At 45.5% G+C, this 21,759-nt stretch overlaps 1 protein-coding gene across 1 annotated transcript in view; it reads right to left on the reverse strand.

The window, feature by feature from the left end:
- The window catches only part of ARHGAP31 (Rho GTPase activating protein 31), a 112,756-nt gene that overhangs the window by 7,222 nt on the left and 83,775 nt on the right, over positions 1–21,759 (reverse strand). Inside the window, exons 7-11 of the mRNA XM_033855813.2 lie at positions 21,133–21,331; positions 18,959–19,083; positions 12,467–12,529; positions 10,064–10,636; positions 2,932–3,209 (exon numbers count right to left, since the gene is read on the reverse strand). Of these exons, the coding sequence (XP_033711704.1) occupies positions 2,932–3,209; positions 10,064–10,636; positions 12,467–12,529; positions 18,959–19,083; positions 21,133–21,331 (1,238 nt within the window). The remainder of the gene's footprint in view (positions 1–2,931; positions 3,210–10,063; positions 10,637–12,466; positions 12,530–18,958; positions 19,084–21,132; positions 21,332–21,759) is intronic.

The raw sequence follows: 21,759 nt of genomic DNA on the forward strand, positions 1-21,759 counted from the left end.
TCCCCAAGAACCGTAAAAGAGAACTACTACTGTAATTACTCCCATTTTAGAGATGAGAACTGTGTTCAAATAGATTAAACATTTTACCAAAGCCACACAGCAGCAGACCAAGACTGAATTCCAGCTCAGTGTGCCCCAGAACATAAGCACTTAATCCCTGTGCACTGTTGCCCTAATAAAACAAACCAACCCCTGATCTCATATAACCTCAGGTTGACCCGATGGCTCACAAGAATGAGAGTCTCCCAGTGGAATGAAATGGTAACTCTTGTCCTGACACCTGCTTTCCAAATAAATAAAAATAGCTTTCCCCTCTTATTACCAAAGAAATACATACTCCACATGGAAAAAAAGATTTGATACATATGAAAAGAAAGAAGGATGAAAAATAGCAAAATGATATACCCCCAATTCCCCACAGATAACCACTGTCAACTGAGATGGGTGCTTCCTGCGCCATCTTATTTGTTGTCCTTGTCTCCCCTCAAGTCCAGCTTCTCTCTGTCCTCCTCGGCTCCTCCCTTTCCCTACACAAAGCCCACAGCTGCAGAAAGGAAAGGGATGAAGGGAGGCCTGGTCAGGGCCAGGGAAGCAAATTTCAGTTCCTTTTGCTTCTTATCTCAAGGCCTAATTCTGTCCCGAGGAGAAGCAGTTTGGGGAGGCATTTCTATCCTGAGGGGCGGACGGCCCTTCTGGGAAGTCTGACATGCTACCCACCTGACATCACTTCTCCCCTGGCTCTGATCACATATCATTTCACATTACAGTTAATTGGACGCCTGTCTTATCTTTCCCAATGGACTGTGAGTTCCTCCATCAGGAACTGTGTTCATCCATCTTTGATTCCTCAAGGCCAAATGATGCCTGGTATACTGTGACTAACTGCTCAATAAGGGGTCTGTGAATTTGAGTGGGTTCATTGTTTTCTTTTATTTCCTTCTGATAACTGTCCGGGAGTAGGATTACTTGGTCAGAAGGCAGGGGTATTTTTGAGATCTAATTCTACTGTACTGCATTTATCTGTGTACATTTCTATTTTGCCTACTAGACTGTGCCCTCCTTCAGGTCAGAGGCATCTCTTTACTCTCTGCAGCTCCTACATTATTGATCTCTTACTAAGAAACAATACATTTAAATGAATAAATGAACATCTAAACTCCCCTCCACCGCCAGTCTGCCACTTCAGTTAAGTGGACCATAGTGCATGTTTCGCTCAGATGAGAAACTCATGGGTTGTCCTTGATTCTTCCTTCTCCCTCAGTCCTTATCCAATCCTTCACCAAGTCCTATTCACTTGACCTTCCAAATAGCTCTGAAAGCCTTCCATTTCTATCCCCGGTTCCCCCACTCTAGTCTAAGCCACCATCTTTTCTCCCCTGGTCTGCCACAGACTAGCCTTCTAATTGCCATCCCTGCCTCCTGTCTTGCCCTTCTCCAAGCCATTCTCCTCACAGAATAGAGTGACCTTTAAAAGATAAAATTCGGAGCAAATCAGAAGAGTTTCCTTTGCCCTTAGGTTAAGCTCCAAATCCCTTCCAAGCAACCCTGCCTGACGTGGCTCCTGCTTTGCTCTGAGCCGCACTTGCTCTAGTCCACGTTCCCGTTCTCCAGCCTTGTTCTTATTCCTTGAATGTTTCGTGCTCTTTCCCATTTCAAATTCATGGCACATCTTACGCTTTCTGCCTGAGAGTCTCTCCCTTCCTACTCTGCTCCTTACACCTTTCTCCTAGCTAAGTTCTCAATCTAAATATCTATTCTTCAGAGACGCCTTCCCTGACCCTTGTGACCCCCTCCTCCCTCTGACTAGGTTGCATCCCCCTGTTATATGCTCCCACAGAACTCATACTTCCATATCACCCTAGAAAAGACTTGGTTAATGACCTTTCACCTACTAAGCTGTCAGCTCCAAGAAGACAGTGATGGTGACCGTCTTGTACACTGCAGTGATCCCAGTGCTCATCAGAGTGTCTGACACAAAATAGGCGTTTAACACGTTTTTAAATGAATGAATGAATTGCCGCTTTTACTTGTTTCCATGAATCCAGCCTGGTTCTCCTTCTAGCATTAACTTCATCTGCTTCTCAAAGCAATGTCATTCATACTTGATCCCTCCCCAGATTCAATCCCCATAATACTCTTTGCAACCTTCTCCTTCTATAAATACAAACACACCTTACAGGAACCCTTATTCAGCCCTCCGGAGGCCACTGTGGTGTGCCTGCACTGCCCTAACTCCCAGTCCACAAGCCTTTTGTGCGTGTCCCAGAAACCAAGTTCCTGGAAGCAAGTTAAAAGGCAAAGTTTTCTTTCCCCTTTGGCACACTCCTCCAGGTCACAGAGCTATTTCTCAAATGTAAGACTCCTCCCTGGATGTCCCTGGAAAACCTCCTCACGACTTCATCTTGAGCAAGGATATCTCCCCCGCAAAAGACCTTGGAGAATCCCACCCCTAAAAAGTGGAAAAGGTTTAGTACGCTCTGGCATCATGTTTTAAGTTCTCCAGAGCCATAGGAGGAAGGAGTAGATCCTGAAAATCTTACAGAAGATTTTTACAAATAAACATAGACAACTGTCCATCCAGGATGTCTGGAAGAAGAGAGCTGGCCCCCATGAATGGTCATCACGTTTGGGACCAGGACACGAGAAGCAGGTTTTGCACTGCTTCCGGGATTGAATGTCATTACATTCCCAGGACATGTTACTGGTTTATGGTGACTTCAGGTCAGAAATATTTAGAGTTGAGTCGGTCCTAGGGAATCTGAGCTGGGGGGTTACTTCGTATCACCATAGGATCCCTGACAAGTTCACTGCAAAAAAATCCCAGACCTGATTAGAAGGCTGTGCCGTAAAGTCCCCTTGGCAGAAACTGGTTCTTCAAACAAACAACAGCAACAAAAACTTTAGCTGGACCAGGCAGTGAGTCCACCTTACCATCTCATGGAGAAACACTGCTTCACCTCTGGCCCCAGGGCTCTCCTGCAGAGCGCTGGATTCCACCTGGCCAGTCTCTCCACCCTCCTCCACCGCCTTCTCTGCCTCCAACTTCTTCTCTAATTCACTTGAATGGCGAGAGCCTAGAGAGTGTTCTGAGGTTTTCTTCTCCGGTTGGCCGCCTGGCTCCTGGGGAAGGCCTTTGCTGCATTCCAGTGCTCTCACTGCATCTGGTCCTGGCTTAATATTCTCAAGCGCTGCCTTCTTAGGTACAGATGCTGCAATGAGGATGAGAGTTATCAGTGGAAGGAGACTCCATTCAAGAGAGGCCGTTCCCCGCACAGTCTTTGTCCCAGACTAGTTCTGTGTCACATGGATGGAGGGAATTCTCCCAGCTCACTGCTCCCTCACATTCTTTACCCTTTCCTCCTACCAATGATCTGTCCTCTGATCCCAGAGTCTCAGACTGTTGGAGATGGGAGGGACCTTGAAGATCATCTAGTCCAGTGGTTTTCGATTGGCAACCGTTTGCCCCTCCCCTCTCCAGGGGACATTTGGCAATGTCTGGAGACACTTTTGGCTCTCACAACCGGGTGGGGGGGAGTGGCTACGAGCATCTATCGGGTAGAAGCCAGGAATGCTTCTAAATATGCTACAAAGCATAAGACCGCCCCCCACAAGGATTACCCAGTCCAAAATGCCAATAGTGTTGAGGTTGAGAAAGCTGGCGCTAATCCAATCTTTTGCCTGTTGCCTAAGGTCACAGAAACCTGTGATTTACACCAAGCTACAAAGATGTATTATGATTATGATTGCAGCTTCCCGTGTGACTCTTCCCAGGGGTGATCTGCCCATCAGTTTGGATATATCTTTATATCTAAAGTGATTAAGCTCTGATCTTAAACATCTACCAAGACACTAGAGAGGGAGGCAGACTGCATGTTTGGCCCCTACTGCCTTGCCTGAAGAAGGTCCTATTTCACTGTATAAGGCTGTTTCCACAATGTAGGATTACAGACTCAGTACTTAGCACAGTGCTTGTTACATAGCAGATCCTCAGTGATATTATTATTGTTTACATTGGGATTAACGAAACCTGAGTTCAAATGCTAGTTTCTCAGTGAATCTTGTAACCTTGATACAATGGCATAATAATATATAATAATATATTACAGGGCTGTTGTGAGGATAAAGTAGATTAGAGAGGCAAAGCACTTAGTACAGTGTCAGACATACAGTAGAAGCTCAGAAAAGTTTACTGATTGAGAATGAACTCTTCTCATTGCCTCTAGTTATGCTGGTGACTTAAGGCCTCTGACCACAGTGCTGGCTTTAAAATCAGACCCGGTAGTAGCATCCTGATGTCAGAACTAATAATGCTTCAGAACTGACAAAGTGCTATTTTCCTCTGCCCATCACTTAGCAGGCTTGTTTTTTGAAATTTAACTTAATTTTTGAATATGTAAAACAACTACAGAGTTGAAAAGTTAAAATTATATAAAAAAGTGGTCTCAGAAAAGTTTTGCTTTCATCCCTGTTGCTTCCATTCTGTTCCACACCCCCACTGTCTCCTGTGGACAACCATTTTTACCAGTTTCCGGTTTATTCTGCCATAGTTCATTTTTGCATATATAAGCAGATACTTGTACCATATATTTTTTATTCCCCACCTTTATTACACAAATTATAGCCTGTGATTTATACTACTCCATGTTTTGCATTTTTTTCCACTTAAGAACATATCTTGAAATCTATGCCATGTTAGTAATGTAAGTAGGTTAACTGTTCTTTAGGATGTGGGCTAGTTTGAGTTCCCCTCAAAGTAGAGCCTGAGTCAAGGTCCTGGCAGCAGGTCGCTTATTTGAAAGGTGGTCCCAGGAAGCAGGAGTGAGGAGGTGAGACAGTGATGGAGGAAAAATCAATAAGGGGTTACCACAGTGAGCAACCAGAACTCAGTCCCTGGTGACCCTCTGAAGAACCACGAGGAATGTGCCCCATAGTTATTCCACCGAGGGGTGTACGGCTGGGGCATTAATCCCCTGACTCCCATCTCCTATTGGGTGAGAGCTGCCTCAGTTAACTCTCCATATACTTCTGGGCTTTCCTGAGCAAGGACGGGGTGAGTTCCTCCCTTCAGAAAAAGCCCCGAGGCAGAAAACCAGAAACACAAGGCAGACACTTCAGATACAGTGCCTTCTGTGTGCAAAGAAACTGTCCCCCGCAGAGGAACAAGAGTTTGAGGAAATGGTGCCGGGCCCACAAAACTATGGACTCCATGGGACTCAACTGTGAGTGATGCACCTTAGTTATTCAATCCATCTCCTAAAGGGGGACATTTGGATTGTTCCCTGTTTTTTGCTATTACAAATAATGCCGTGATGTGCATACACATTTTGTACTTGTGCAGCTATTTATTTAGAATAAATTCTTGGAAGTGAAACTTCTGGGTAAAAGGGTAATGCATCAGTGATTTTTTTTTTAATTTTTTTTTTTCCCATTTTACTAAGAACTCTTAGTTGGATGTTTGCCAGTGTCTCTTTTTGTAAAGCTCAGGGTCTTCCATTCATTGACTGTGGACTCTTAAAGTGAGGAGTGGAGGAAGGGTCTGCGTGACATGTGAGCTTGTTCAGATCACTCACTGTCCTGCTCAAAGCCCTCCTCACTCTGGCTCAGCCACACATTCCCTCTTCTCCACTCCCCTGCGTGACACTGAGCAGACCTGCTACCCCTGACAGGCCTTATACTCCCCTGCTCTGGTCCTCCCTGAGACTCGACTCTAACCCAGTCTTCAAGACGCTAACCTAATAACACCTCTTTTGGAGCCTCCCCAGACCACGCTCTCCTTCCCTCCACTTCCTGCAGCACTCACTGTAATAACCCGTGCGGTGCCAAGCCATCAGGTTACCATTTTCTTTTCACTTGTATGTGGTGCCCATCCCTGGGTTAAGTTCCTCAGGACAGAGGCAGCATCTATGTCTAGAAACTATCTTCTAAGGGCCTAGGAGTCCAATATATATGGTTGCTGGATACTTGTAAGCTATAAAAGAGTCTCTGTAGCTCAGAAGGGAAGGGCATTGTCAGGTTCCCAGCATGGGATGCTTTATGCATGAACTGGGTGACCATGGAGACAGAGACTCCTAACGTCCCCTGGTATCCATTCTCTTCCTCATTTTGAAATAGACCCTTCCCTGCCGCTCAGGTTTCGCTAGGTACCTGGCCATCCAGCCAGAGATGCTTCTCAGCCTCCCTTGAAGGTCAGCATGGCCATGTGAGTTATGGCAGATGGGATGGAGGTGGAAGTGATGGGTGCAACCTCTGGGTCCACCCTTAAGTGGAAGCTGCTTGGGCGCCTCCCCTGGCCCCCTTCCCACAGGCAGGAATGTGATGGTGGGGGGTTGTTGCGCTCACTTTGACCACACAGGCAGGAACAACACCCCTGGGGACGACTGAAGGGACCTGGGACCCCAGAGCATCTCCCCGAGCGCATCCACCTACCTCTGGTATGCAAGATAGAAATCAACTCCCATCTTGTTTGAGCCACTGTGTTTTGTTCTCTATGTGACAGCAGCTTGGCCTGTACCTTAACTAACAGAACCATGGGTTTACGAGATAGGCAAAACATATTTTTGTAGGTAGACTCCTGTTTCAGATGCACTAAAATATAACTATTTAAAAGAATTCTTTTGTACATTCCTTAGAAGAAGAATGAGGCAACTCCTAATATCTCTTAGGGTAATTCTGGAGTTTGATTGATCAGGCCTCCTTAAATTTATATGGTTACTCTGAGCTCCCTCTAATAAGCATTTCTAGAAGGGGACCCAGAGAGCGTTAGTTGTAGCTTGTAAGTCAGCCCTTTTAGAAGGATCCAGTTTGTGGTCCTTTCCCCCCCCCACCCCCCAACCCAAGGATGGAGGTTACCAAGACGTAGTCTTGAATCACATAGAAGTCAGACAATTAATTACTATGACTAATTGAATAATCCTTTTTTTTTTTTTCATTCAAAGCGATCAATGATCTAACTTTCAACACTTTAGTTATAATGCAATACTTACTTGGTATCTCTTACTTTTTGGGTTGCACTGGAATTTTGCCTAGTTTAGCCAAAAGTAGAAGAACGGGTTTGAGCAGAGTGACTAAAAATTTAAATCAGGTAACCTGGAAAATTGTCTTTAATTCTATTTTATCTATTGCTACCGTACAAAAGAAAGAAAAAATAATTTATTAAGGAAGGTGAAGTTCTTCATTTGGAATAATTATGGAGGAAGATAAGTAACCTACGTGAACCTAATTCCATCAGAGAGAAAGGTGAGGGGCCCTCTGCTGTCGCTGAAACTTTTGGCATCTCCCTCTGGCCGTTGGTCCTAGATCCACGTGGCTGCCTCCTACAGGGTCCCTTGTTCTGCCCTGGCTGCCACTAATCACAGTCAGGGAAGCAGACTGGAGTCTCCATCAGTGTCTTTCCAAGACCAATTTGATACAGATTGGGTATTCTGAATTACCGAGAGAAGGAAGGAGAGAGGGAAAAAAAGTAACAGACTGTCTGCCAAAGACCCCTTGGGGCTTGGGGACCCTCTCTTTTGGAAAGGACAGCCAATCACATAAAAGCCTTTGGAAACACTTTTTCGTCAAAGGCTGCGCTTCCTCTTCTAACCCTCACTCTGTTCCACCCACAGCAGCCCATGGAGCATTCTCCAGACAGGGCATCACTTAATTCCCCTACGTTTTTGCTCCTCTTTTGCCCCATCCTGAAGGGAAGGGGGAGGGGAAAGGGACTGATGTTCACTGAGCATCTTCTGAGGACCACACCCTGAGCAGGCATTTCGTGAATATTTTCCCATGCGGACCTCATCCCAGCCCTTGAGATAGGAGCCATCCCTGCTTTGCAGAAGAGAAACAGGCTCAGAGATATCAACCAGCTGTCACACTGCCCCAAAATGGTGAAGCTCGGATCTGAATCTGCCCAGCTGGGGTCCAAAATCTATACACTTCTCACAACAGTCAGCACCTCTCAGCCCATAATGCCCTTTTCCATCTTTCCTGCATTCGGAAGTCCTACCCATTTATGGAGGCCCAAATGTCACCACTTCTGAGAAGTGTTCCTGGAATCCTCCTGAGAGGGCTGCTTCTTTTAGATGCCACTGAACTCCTTTCTGAACACCCCTTTCATGATACTTTGGGTACTTACACTCTCCCTCATTCAAAAAGCCCAAAGGAGCACATATTCAGACAAAACTCTAATTCAAAAAGATACACGCACCCCTACGTCCATAGCAGCACCATTTACAATAGCCAAGACATGGAAACAACCTAAATGTCCATCGACAGATGAATGGATAAAGAAGATGTGGTACATATATACAATGGAATACTACTCGGCCATAAAAAAAACACAAAATAATGCCATTTGCAGCAACATGGATGCAACTAGAGATTGTCATACTAAGTGAAGGAAGTCAGAAAGAGAAAGACAAATACCATACGATATCACTTATATGTGGAATCTAAAATATGACACAAATGAACTTAATCTACAAAAACAGAAACAGACTCACAGACACAGAGAACAGACTTGGGGTGGCCAAGGGGGAGGGGTTGGGGGAGGGATGGAGCGGGAGCTTAGGTTTAGTAGATGTAAGCTATGATATATAGGATGGATAACAACAAGGGCCTACTGTATAGCACAGAGAACTATATTCAATTTCCTATGATAAACCAAATGGAAAAGAATATAAAAAAAATGTGTGTGTGCATATATATGTGTATAACTGAATCACTTTGCTGTACAGCAGAAATTAACACAACATTGTAAATCAACTATACTTAAAAAAAAAAAAAAAAGTCCAAGGGGGGTGTTAGGCTACTTCCACAAGCTGACCCTGTGCTGCAGGTGGGTGCAGAGTTTCAGTTTCCCTTCCTAGTTTGGAGCTTGCTGGGGGAAGGGATTGCATCTTAACAATCGTTTTAACTCTACAGCCCATAGCAAACACGCGAGGTATCATGGCAGAATGCTTAAAAGCATGGATTTTTAAAAATCTGGATTAAAATCCTGGCTTTTACATTTCCTTGCCATGAGTCCTCGGGCAAGTTAACAGATTCCTCTCTAAGCAAATGGGGATAATAGTAACTACCTATACCTCATGGAGTTGTGGTGAGAAGAAATGCAATAATACATGTAGAACACTTAGGACAGTGCCTGACACCATGATAGGTGATCAGAAAAAGCTAGCTTATATTAATTTTTATTTTTGTGTATGGTGTTGGGGTGTGTTCTAATTTCATTCTTTTTTACATGTAGCTGTCTAGTTTTCCCAGCACCACTTCTTGAAGAGACTGTCTTTCTCCATTGTATATTCTTGCCTCCTTTGTCATAGATTAGGTGACTATAGGTGCATGGGTTTAGCTAATATTAATTGAAATAGAAATATTCTTAAACCACAATGAGCATTTATTGGTTTGTCTCTCAGCCATCCCTTCCTCTGAGGTTCTCATTACTTCCCTTTTGTGTGGCTCACAGTTGGTTGTTGGTTCTCACTCCAGAGACGGCCCAGGGACTCTCGCTTGGCCAATCTTAGAATCCTATTAGTCTGGCAACAGTGACTGGTCCAAGGCTGGGCATGTGGCCCAAGCAGGCCCAAACACAGAGTCCTCCCTGTGTTTTTTTTTTTAAAGGAAATTGGGAGGAGGATGCTCTTTCTCACCGCTAGGGCCGCTAGCCATGTTCTCTGCAGATGTGAGGTAGAAATGTGGGATGGGTGGACTGTGTCTGGAAGAGTTGAGTCCCCAGTTCCAGCTCTGCATTCCATTCTGTGAGCTTTCCCTCCTGCCTTACATTTACTGAGTACTTGCTGTGTATTAGACCCTGTTCTGATAGCTTTACATCTATTAACTAATTTAATATTCACAACTTAATACTAACATTATCCCTATTGTACAGATCAAGAAGCTGAAGCATGGAGTGGTTGTGTTAACTTGCTGAAGATTGTACAGCAAAATGGCTGAGCCTATACTTGTACCAGGCAGTCTGGCTCCAGAGCCCGCAGTCTTAACCACTTCACTACATTGCCCTGCAAACTCTGTTTAAGTCTGGTTTTTCCTCTCTTGCAATGGAAAGAGACCCTCTCCCTTACTTTACCTGTAGAAGTCTCAACTCCCAGTGGCTTCTCTTCAGGCCAATCTCCACTCTCTGAGCCCTGGAGAGAAAACTCTTCCAGGCTGGAAAGAGACTGTAGCTCCTTTGGGGGGGTTCTGCATGGGGTGCTGTTGGTGCTGATGACGGCTGACACACGGAGTGGCACGGACACAGCAAAGGGCTTGGAGATGTTCAGGGCCTTGCGCTGGTGACGGGGAGAGGGCTCCATCTGGAAGAGGCTGCTGGTAAAGACCGATTTGCTGGGGCTGTCGTTTGAGGTGTAGAACATACCCAGCATCTTCGGGGCTGTTTGCTCGCTCTCGGGATCCTCGATGGGTCGGAACACCTTCAGCTGCTCAGGCGGGGCCCGGGCCTGAGCGCCCTGCAGCTGGCTTCGGTCGCTGCTCACGTCAAAGCCCCCCTCGGCCCCCGCCGGCATCCCCTCCTGGCCCCATTCGCCCTCTTGCTTGCTGAGGTCACATGAGCTGCCAGTGCTAGTCGAGTGCATTTTCGCTGCTGGAATGAAAAATCCACCAGTGGTGACTGTTCGATTGAAATTTCCTTTGGTTTCTTTCCCTAGTGAAAAAGCAAACAAATGTGGTCAGCAGCCTGAGCACATACATCACTGAGCAGCCTTCCAGTAAGGGCAGGCACGCAATACTTGAATATTGGAAAGGCATATTATGATAATAAGGGCATAGCTATCCTAATAAAGACAGGTACATAACATTTGGTTGACAAGAGGAAACATCTCCCTATGTGCACAGAATCTTGTCATAATGCCCTGATAGAACCATTTTGTTGTATCATATGTATCTGTTTTAAACTTTGCAGGTAGAGCAGTTTCCAAAAGACAGACACTGCTGAAATTGCTGAACAGAGCAGTCATCCACCAAGCATTAAATGTAGATCATGAAAAAATAAAAGAAGGTGGGAGATGACAGAATGATGTTTGCTCAGAATGAAGATAAGAAGGCCAAAATAACAGAATCTTGTTTCATTTTAAAACTTTAAAACTTATTGTTTTAAGTCTTCTCTGGCAGATGGACCCAAACAGGGGTTTGATTTCCCAGCAAGGAAACAAATGCTGTTCTCAGCTAGACCTTTTTGCCTTTTCCCAGGCCTCCTCCTGCTGATTCAGAGGATGAGAAACTAGAAATGTAAATTAACTAAATGTTAGAAAGCACAGTTGTGAGGAGTGAGTTCCTGACTGACTTAGAAGTGAAGGCAAAGAAGAGAAAAAAATCTGTGTGTGAAATAAATAAGCTGGGAGACAACAACTGAATTGCCAGGGATCTGGAAAATAATTCCCAACTAGGCACTAAGTGCTACATCTTAGGTAACATTAGGTTTAAAATTCTTAGGAACCACTCTGTAGGAGAAGTGTAATTATCTCCCTTAACACATGAGGAAACCGAGACTTGAGAGGTTAGATAACCTGCCCAATGCCCACGGAAGTGGTGACCTAGCTTTTAGTGTCTTTTTTGTTTTGTTTTTTAGCTTTTGAAATATTAAATCCTGCCATACTGGGCAAGAACTGCCCCCAAGAGGTTTCAAAACCAAGCAAATTGATGAATATAAAGGTAAGAAAATGCTAAAAGGATTGAGGCAGCTTAAAAAGATCTCATTGAATATTTTACAAGTTTAGTATTATTTTTTGAAAGTTGTTCTAAAGATTTTCTGTTTTGTTTCAGGCTGCCTCATTTATCAAAGAGCAACATACCTTGTATTAAAGGGATTCGAAAGTCATGGTACAATCATGGGGGAGTTTAAACAGTCTGCTGCTAGGGAAGCCCTGTGTATTGCCAGTTGTAGCAGTGCTTGTTGGCTGCTTAACAAAAACAGAAGCAAGGGCTACAGGCAAGTCAGCCCTTAAGGCTGGAGCTGTAAGAACTAACATGGTGAGGTGCCGCTTTGGTGATGGGTGTAACCTGGCATGCAACTGTATGTACATCTGCTCCAACCAGCAATGACCAGCTACGTGCCAGGCTGGTGCCTGTCAGTGTTTATTGATGAATGAAGGAATGAATGACTCTACCAACTCAAAATCATGACTTGACAAACACAATGAAGCTAATGCCTACGGAAACACCTAAATTCAAAACTCTTCTTTATGCCCCAGGGGGAGCCTCTTCTGCCTTAGTTTTCAGGTGTGGACCCTTTACCTGGCTCAGGATTGAATGCAAGGAGGCTGCTGTCTCCAGCTGTGAAGTAGGGGAGGTTACTGCAAGGGCTGTGTGTGCCCCTTGAGTTCCGGAAAGTCAGGGAGGGATCTGGGCCTGGGAGATTGTGTGTGGCCATGACTGGAGCTGAGCAGGGTCTGCGGTTTAGGAAGGCAAGTCTGGTGTGGGAGCGCCAATCTCCCAGTTGTAATCCCCAGTTCCAAATCCAACTGAAAAATCTCACCTTCCACGGGCACTGAGCACAGCGAGTCCATGCTTTTAGCTGGTCGGATAGTAGCCTTTTCCACTAAGGACAAAAGAAAAAATATCCCTGGTGAATGCTTGTTCAGAGAAAGTGTTTAGAACAATAGGTCAGGCTGTAAGTACAAAAAAGAAATTTCTTTAGGAAAGTTTTTCAAGTATTTATAATTTTCCCCTTTGGAAAACATTCCCCACTCCACCTTAGATGTTCCTACTTTCTTGGTGGGACTGACCTTATAAAAATAGGGCATTTGTAGATCAAAGGTTTATTAACATTTTACAGATAAAGGTAAGTTACAATTTTGTCACATAGCTATTTGCAAATGAGGAGTCCTGAACCCGATTTTATTGTACAGAAAAGGCTCAAAGATTCATCCATGGAGTAGAATCCATGGGGCTCTAGGCAACCCCTCCTATGTGACTAGGCCAGAGAGCAGAATTCTCAGCTGCAGCCACATCGCTCAACACCCAGGAATTTGGTACAACAGGTGAGAGAGAGCCCAGGGGTACTCTTCTCCCTTTCTCCCATGTGTCACCTGTCTCCACGTGCAGCTCTGCTCCTTGATGTCTGCAGCCTGGTTGCTCCCCCAATGCTCTCACCCACCAGCCTCACCCTGGAGCAGATCCCAACCAAACGAACCTTTTTTGAGCAGCTGCTGTATGCCTGGTGGATGCTATGCATCTTTGTTAAGCCACCCAAGTAGGTTTTCAGAAGATTATGGTTTAAATAAATAAAAACTTATTATTTCAGGCATAGGCTTAGGCACTTTCACAAACATCATCATGTCTTTTCAGGAAGGCTTCCAGGGAAAACTTGCTAGGAGGGGAGAGAGGGCAATTTAGAAGCTGACCGGGAGCCCCAGGACTTGTGGCTTTAAGGTAACTCTGGATCCAGGCAGATCTGGCTTTGAATCCCAATTCTCCCACTTTTGGGCTGTGTGACCTCAGAGAAGCAACTTACCTTTTTGAAACTTCAGTTTTTTGGCATGAAAAGGAGGAACAGTAGAGCTGTTGTGAGGATGAAATGAGTAGTGCATATAAAATAGGTTGCATTAACCTAGAATAAATGCTCAAGAAGAAGTAACTATTGTTTATTGTTGTTGATGTTATTCAAGATAAACTAGGGCTCAGCAACAAGGGTAAACTCAGGAGACGGTTCTAAAAGAAGCACTCAGTGTTGGCCCTAACCCAAATCGTGCCCTAACTCACACTTGCTTTGTCCGTCTTTTAAAGATCCTTTTTTCCTTCTTGCTCCAAACCCTGCTCCTTCTGAGAGGCTCTGAATTAGCCCCTTGGCCTCCCAGGCTCTGGGCTTCTCTCTGCCTGGGTCCCACTGGGCTCTGGAAGGACACAGCAACGTTCACCCAAAGCCTTGGTGACGCCAAGATTGCCTTCCACCTCCTTACTTCCAGAGGTAAGCCAGAATTCTCATTCTTGGAAGACTGACTATTCCCACAAGTTTACAAAATGACTTTTTTTTTTTTACATCTTTATTGGAGTATAATTGCTTTACAATGGTGTGTTAGCTTCTGCTTTATAACAAAGTGAATCAGTTATACATATATGTATGTTCCCATGTCTCTTCCCTCTTGCGTCTCCCTCCCTCCCACCCTCCCTATCCCACCCCTCTAGGTGGTCACAAAGCACCCAGCTGATCTCCCTGTGCTATGCGGCTGCTTCCCACTAGCTATCTATTACAAAATGACTTCTAAAACTGCCTGGCCAGCCTCCCTTCATTCGCGTATTCTTTTTTTTTTTTTTTTGGCCGCACCATGCGGCTTGCGGGATCTCAGTTCCCTGACCAGGGACTGAACCCAGGCCATGGCAGTGAAAGTGTCGAACCCTAACCACTAGACCACCAGGGAACTCCCCGTTCGTGTATTCTGAGACAAGATTTTGCCTTTGTTTTCCAAGAGCTGCATTTCTTGGCCTTCCTCTGGGTTTCATGTATCACCCTTCGGGGTAGTGACCAGGTGACACTGAGTGTCACGGAGGATGGGTAAGCGATCTGGTTGCAGGGCCACCTTTCCTGTTGGACCCTCTTTCTGACAACACAGCTCCTTCTGGTCCTGGTGGCCACAGTAGCTGCTTTTGGGAACAGTCAAGAATTCCCTGGCTCCTTGTCTGGATAGAAACTAAGCACTCAGACATCCTTGGCCTATGACTACACAATCGTCCTTGGTATTTTGGGGGGACTGGTTCCAGGACCGCCACGGATACCAAAATCCATCTGTGCTCAAGATCCTTATGTGAATGGTGTACTGCCGTCGGCCTTCCCTATCCACAGGTCCCGCATTTGCGGATATGGAGGGCTAACTGTATTTAGATTATACTTTTCTGTCTGGCACCTTGGCCTCATGGAAATGCATCCACCAGTTTTCTTTGAGTCCTTGGGTTCCCCTCTCTTGGTTTATCTCTAAGGCTTTCTTTCCCTACTCAAAGGAGTTCACTCTGGAGGGTTCCCTGGAATCTTCCTGTTTGATAACATACAAATTCCAGTACACCAGTGTCTGGGAGACTCCAAAGTTTATGCATCTCCATTCAGTCAATACCCAAGTTTTTCTTATCCTTTAGTATTTCCTATTTCTGTTCCATTTTCTAAACATGGTTAAACATACCTTCACCTGCCCCCGTACCAAAAAACACCCCCAATACTATATACATGGTGAATCAATTTTTTAAATGCTCTTAAATATGGAGTTTTAAAAAAAGATTTTAAAAATTATTTATCAATAAATATGTTAATCCACTGATTTCCTTTTTTCACACGCATATTTCAATGAATAGCAAGCCCACGTGCCATTTACGGTGACCATGCTGGTGGGTTATGACCAGAAGGCTCCCCACTCCCTACCCCCCAGTCTTTAGCTTCCAGGGATCCAGCAACACTCTTCTGGTGAAAAGCAGCCACTCGGGCAGTAGTCGAGGTCACAGAGAGCCACTTATATTGATGCTGATGGTTCTTTAATTTCACCCCTGAAATTCATCAAAATTTCACCCCTGAATTTCATCAAAATTCAGCCAGTTTGATGAACTATCTCTGATTAGCTTATTCATGAGATAGCAGTGGTTTTCAACACCGGCTGCATATCAGAATCACCTGGGGAGCTTTTTAGACATTACCAGTACTCTGAGTTCACCACAGAACTCCTGAGGCAGAGCTGCTGTGGGTGTGGACCATACTCTATGGGTGATTCTGAGGTGCGGCCGAGCTGAGAAGCTGGCCAGGGACATCCTGTGCATTCTGTGAGCTTACCGCTGTTTGATCCAGCACCTGGGGCTTCTTCCTTTTGAAAACCACAAGGGGGTAGAAATCTTCATAAGTCAAGATCAAAGAAAATCATTTAATCTATTTTTACTTGATTGTTTTGTTCTATTTTTTTTAACTTTTTGTTACTCGGGGAACCTTTTTCATTGTGTCACTGATTCTGTAACTGAAGGGCTCTCTGACGTGCTTCAGCAAATCTGTTATTAGATCAGGGGTTTCCTGCCAGGTACTCCCCCTTAACTTCTCCTTTGAGAATCCTAATTTCTGATTTGTATCTGCTTGACCATACCTATAGCAACCTGCCCTCTTCACCTGGCCATCTTGCCATTTTGTGAAAGACGTTTTTCCCTATATAATGAATATTGTAGATGCCTACCCAGAATCCATTTCCCTTTCCCCTTCTCACAGAGCCCTGTACCTCTTGGGTGCATCTCATTCCTCACACAGGGATGTAATGCCATTCTTCATGCCAGTGATTGGTTCAGGAATCCAGGCCTAAGCCAATCAGCACAGGGTACTCCCGTAGCCATAGGGATTGACCCATGTGACTCAGTGAAGGCTACTATTGTGGGGCGGAGGGAGGGGTCAGACAGACTCTTAACTGGGGTTTCCAGGAAAGAAGGGTCCCTGCCCTTAGGAGCAAGCTACCAGAAATGATCTTCTTTCTCCTTCTGGATATAGTGAGAGTCAAAGGTAAAGCCTAGAACTATTGTAGCCACTTTGTGGAGGCAAAGGAAACCAGTCTGGGGATAAAGCTGACCGACAGAGGAGGGCATAGCTGAGGAAAACGCGGAGAAATGGAGACAGAGCCACTGTACTAAACCACCCCTGAAGCCTTCCCTACATCTGGATGTCCCAATAAACTCCCTCCTTGCAGAAGCCAATTGAGTTGGATTTGTCATTACTTACAGCCTAAACCACTGTACTTGCTATACCCTGTGACATCCCTCATTACTCCAGTAGGTCAATGTGACAATTTCTAACATTTGTGCTTTATGATCCTTGGAGTACAATTATCACTGGGCTTGAGGAAGGTCCTTAAAAATATTACCTCATTTTTTCCTATTGGCATTAGTTTTTCCTCCCAAATCTTTATTATTAAGAATTTCAGGGGCTTCCCTGGTGGCGCAGTGGTTGAGAGTCCACCTGCCGATGCAGGGAACACGGGTTCGTGCCCCGGTCTGGGAAGATCCCACATGCCGCAGGGCGGCTGGGCCCGTGAGCCATGGCCGCTGAGCCTGCGCGTCCGGAGCCTGTGCACCACAACGGGAGAGGCCACGGCAGTGAGAGGCCCGCGTACCGCAAAAAAAAAAAAAGAAAAGAAAAAGAATTTCATACATTCAGAAAAGTTGAAGACCTCTAAACCTAGGTTGACATTTTGCCACATGTCTGCTGTATCTATCTCTTTTTATCTATCTATCTACCTACATACATATGTTTTGCTGAATCATTTGAAAGTGAGTTTCAATATTTTGACACTTCATCCTTAAATACTTCAACTTTAGCATATGTCTCCTAAGAACCATCAGCACACTATGAGAATGTACTATTCTTCAATATCATCTAAAATCCAATCTATTTGTCCCCCAAATTATCTTTTGTAGTCCTTTTTTTTTTCAAACTAGTATTCAATCAAGTTTGCTCATTACATTTGTACATTTACCTTTTACTACTTGCTTTCATAACAATTGCCCTCATTTTTAAACAATTATGCTTTCAATTTATAACACTAAATGTCTTTGTGGCAAATTTCTATGGCCTCCGCTTTCTGACACAATATTCAGCCGGACTGGTTATATTCCCCATTATACAGTGGTTCCCTCAGTTCCCTCCTGCATCAATTCCTATTCACTACTCAGATATAATTCCCACAGGGCAGCATTCCTATTTAAAAATCATGACCCTGGGGCTTCCTTGGTGGCGCAGTGGTTAAGAACCCGCCTGCCAATGCAGGGAACACAGGTTTGAGCCCTGGTCCGGGAAAGTCCCACATACCGTGGAGCAACTAAGCCCATGTGCCACAACTACTGAGCCTGCGCTCTAGAGCCTGTGAGCCACAACTACTGAGCCCTTGTGCCACAGCTACTGAGCCTGCACTCTAGAGCCCGTGAGCCACAACTACTGAGCCCACGCACCACAACTACTGGAGCCCACGCACCTAGAGCCAGTGCTCTGCAACAAGAGAAGCCACCTCAATGAGAAGCCTGCACACCGCAACGAAGAGTAGCCCCCGCTCAACACCACTAGAGAAAGCCTGCACACAGCAACAAAGACCCAATGCAGCCAAAAATAAATAATTAAAAAAATAAAAATCATGACCCTCACCCTGGGGGAAAAGGGACAGATCTTCCTTACAGTAGAGTTCAATAAATGTAGAAGGAATGATGGAAATGGAGAATAACCATTTGGCAAACACCACAGTAATAACTGTTGCAGGCAAGGACCACTGATGGATGTTAAAATGCATGGATGAAAGTATGATGAAAAAAGGATATTTGCATAGTCTGAAAATACCTCCCACAAGATACTTATTAATTGCAAAGGAAGAAAATAGTAACTTTACAGGGACAAACCTTGTAGATAGCACTTTAACCAAGTGCTCAAAACTGACATCACCAACAATAAAATATTGACTTCATGTGCCCCCTGATATGACACATTGAGACATAACCTCAATCTAACCATGAGAAAACATCAGACAATCCCAATCTGAGGTATATTCTACAAAATAAATGGCCAAAACTCTTCCAGAGTGTCAAGGTCAGAAAGACTGAGGGACTGTCCTAGGTTGGAGGATTAAAGAGGCATGACATCTAAATGCAATGCGGGTTCCTGGACTGGATCCTGGACCAGAAAAAGGACATCAGAGGGACAACTGGCCAAATATGAATAACGTCTGCAAATTATTTAATAGTATTATATTGATATTAATTTTTTGGTTTTGATCATTGTATTACAGTTATCTAACATGTTAACATTTGGGGGAGCTGTGTGCAGGGTCTACAGGTTCTCTGTGTACTATTTTTGCAAATTTCTTGTAAATCTAAAATTATTTTAAAAAACCAAAAAGACTCTTCAGTTAATTTATAAGTTTCTCTTTCAGGGTGAGTGAATTTGACATAATCAAACCAAAGACTTAAGAAACAGAACTGAAAAAAATAATATATATATATATATCTTATAAACATAACTGCTATTGATTCTTACCTGAGAGCCTCTGTCCTCTCACAAATACACTCCCATTTCTACTCAGCTTTGATTTAGAGTCTGATCCAGAACGTCCCAGGTTAAATATTGATTTCCACTTCTTTGATTTACTGGAGAGCTTTCTTCTAAAGGAGCCAAGCCACAGGGGGTTAGTTTGGTAACTAGCTATTTCAGTGGGACTTTTAAACTAAGAAGGAATACCCCAAACATGTTCTTAGTTATGAACAGCTCTGACATATCAGGAAATTTCTCTCTAAAATCCAAGTTGAGCCTGACTCTCACCCTGTCTGGGGATGCCCATGATGACCAAGCTAGGTTTTCATGAGTCAGAGTGAAGGACCACATTCCCCAGAGGAAAGGACAAAGATGTGCTATTACAGGCAGGGGAGGGGGCAAACAGAGACAGGGGTTGGTGGCAGACTCAGAGGTCACAAGCAACCACAGTTCTGGGAATTCTGGTAAGCAGTTCAGTCCTGGGTTATCAAAGATACTTATTTTTTTACAGGAGTAAACACTAAAGGCCAGAGACCTCAGTCCTGTTATGCTCCTTGCACTGCAGCCACACTGCTGGGACATCCACAGGCGAGGAGGGCGCTGGGGTAGACTTTAGTGGACTGGAAAGGGGGTGGATGAGAAAGCAACTTAGAAGACAGCCTGGCCTGGGAGAGTTGCAGGCTGCTGGATGTGGTCAGCGGTCACTGCAGAGAAAGGCAGAGGGTAGTCACTGTGTTTCTGGCTTTGTCTCTCATTTCTCTGACGAAGCAGGGAAAGTTGAGTGCTAGACTGGGCCAGAGGGCCTGGTGCCACCAGGGTTCATCACAGAGGCCCTGCCTGGCTCTAGCCGGCCTTGCTATCAGACTTCATCAAGTTCCAGGATGAAACCCTGCAACCTGTGGGCCCCACAGAGGACCTTTTCTCTGCAGGGTTCTCATAGAACATCCAGGTCTCAAGCACAGCATGATTTTACAATCCATCAGAGACAGATCTGCAGTGCTTAGTTGTTTCTATTGGATCTGGCCTGATGTTTTCAAGCACTAGGCCTTGGGGTGGGTTTTACATAATCGCATACCTTGAGGTATGGTATGAAGGCACAGAGAAAGTGAACTTGATTGTCCTTCAGAGGAAGTCTTCCTGACCCCTGAGTGGAAGTCTTATTCTCCAGGGATTTAGGGGGAGGGGCAGTGGGGATCAGTCTTTCAAAACAGAGAGAGAGAGAAAGAGAGAGAGAACCATCCATGCACTTCAGGAAGTAGAGGGGTTTCTCGCCAGGTGAGTTCCAGGTGCCCTTCCCAGAGCACACAGTGTGACAGGCGCCCCCTACCCCTGTGCAACGTGGCAGCACTCTTTCTCCCTCCCCAGGGGGAAACAGCCTCGCCATCATGAGGAGGACACTGATGAGAGGTCTGAGAGGTCTGTTTTCATACCTCCTTTCACTGATGAAACAGCAAGGCGGACACTCTCCAGTGAAAAGATTGCCTTTCGGCTCCTCTACCTACTGTCTGCCTAGGATTTCGGACCCCTGCTTCAGTCACTGCCTCCTTTTTACAGTGGGGCATGGGGCTGGGAGAGGGATGTGTGGAGACCAGGGTTACCACAGAATAAGTGAGAAGGAGAAGGGAGGGAAGATATGAATGAGAATGGTGTTTGTTTTTGGAGGGGAGGGAGGGCTCTAACAGGTAAGAGAGGAGGAACAGAAGCCAGGATGCACGTCCCCAGGTGCCATGTTCCCAGAGGTCTCAGTCCAGAGTGGTGCTCTCCGTCAACTTGCCCTCCGCTCATCCCTACGCCTTCCATAGGTCCCGTGGGAGGTGCAGGGTGGGAGGAGGGGGTCAAGTTTTTGTGTTTTGCAACCTTCCTTTTGAAAATGTCAAGCTTATTTTGTCTCAACTAAGGAGTAAAGGGTTTTAGTTCTGATTCTTGACGCCTATGAGCCCCACCCACACCATGGTACTAGGGATCTCAAGTTCTCGATGACTTTGGGGCAGTGAGTGAAGGCATCAGCCGCTGGTGAATGTCGTGGAGGCAGCTCCCTTCTCTTCTGGAATGCTTCCTTACCCCCCAACCCAGACCACACCCCCAGCCCATGCTGCCATCACAGCCCTGAGACGCTATGGCTTCCTCCTCCGTCCCCCTCCACCTAAACATCTCCCAGAACTTGGAAGAAGGACACTTACTTGTTGTCTGGTAACTCAAGGACAGTGTGGAAGAGGGTGCCCATGGGAGGGACAATCTCAGGCAGGCTATTCTCTCTCCTTTCTTTCCGGGCAGGGTGATTAGTAGCTAAGCTCCGGGCCTGAGCTTCCTCCAGACTCACCAACTTCATGGGCAGGGAGAGGGCTGGCAACGTCAGGCTCTTCATGATCGGCCGGTTTTCTGTAAAGAGGAAAGAAGAGCTCATAGACCTCCTGGGAGGAGGCCTGGGCACTGGCTCCAGCCAGAGCCCCCATCCACAGCCCCTCCTGACCTCCTGACAGGGGCTTCTCCTGGGAGTGGTGGGGTCTATCGGGCAGAGACTACACGTGGGGATCTGACAGCCCTCCTGGCCGGACCAACCAGGGGGCACACAGGGGCTTCAGAAGGCAGCCTGCATTCCTGTACTTTTCAGACTCTTCATTCATTCATGCACACGACAAATATATTGAGCACTTACTGTGGGCCAGAGTGACAGTAGTGGGTATTTGCCCCTGGGAACTGCCTAATGCTTTGGTCAGGTGGGAATGTGTGTTCAGCCACAGAGGCAGCCTCACTCATCTAGGGTAGGGCAGGATACTACCCCTCCTCTCCGCAGCTGGAGAACAAAG

The sequence above is a fragment of the Tursiops truncatus genome, chromosome 4 (genome assembly GCF_011762595.2).
Source record: "Tursiops truncatus isolate mTurTru1 chromosome 4, mTurTru1.mat.Y, whole genome shotgun sequence".
NCBI classification, from domain to species: domain Eukaryota; kingdom Metazoa; phylum Chordata; class Mammalia; order Artiodactyla; family Delphinidae; genus Tursiops; species Tursiops truncatus.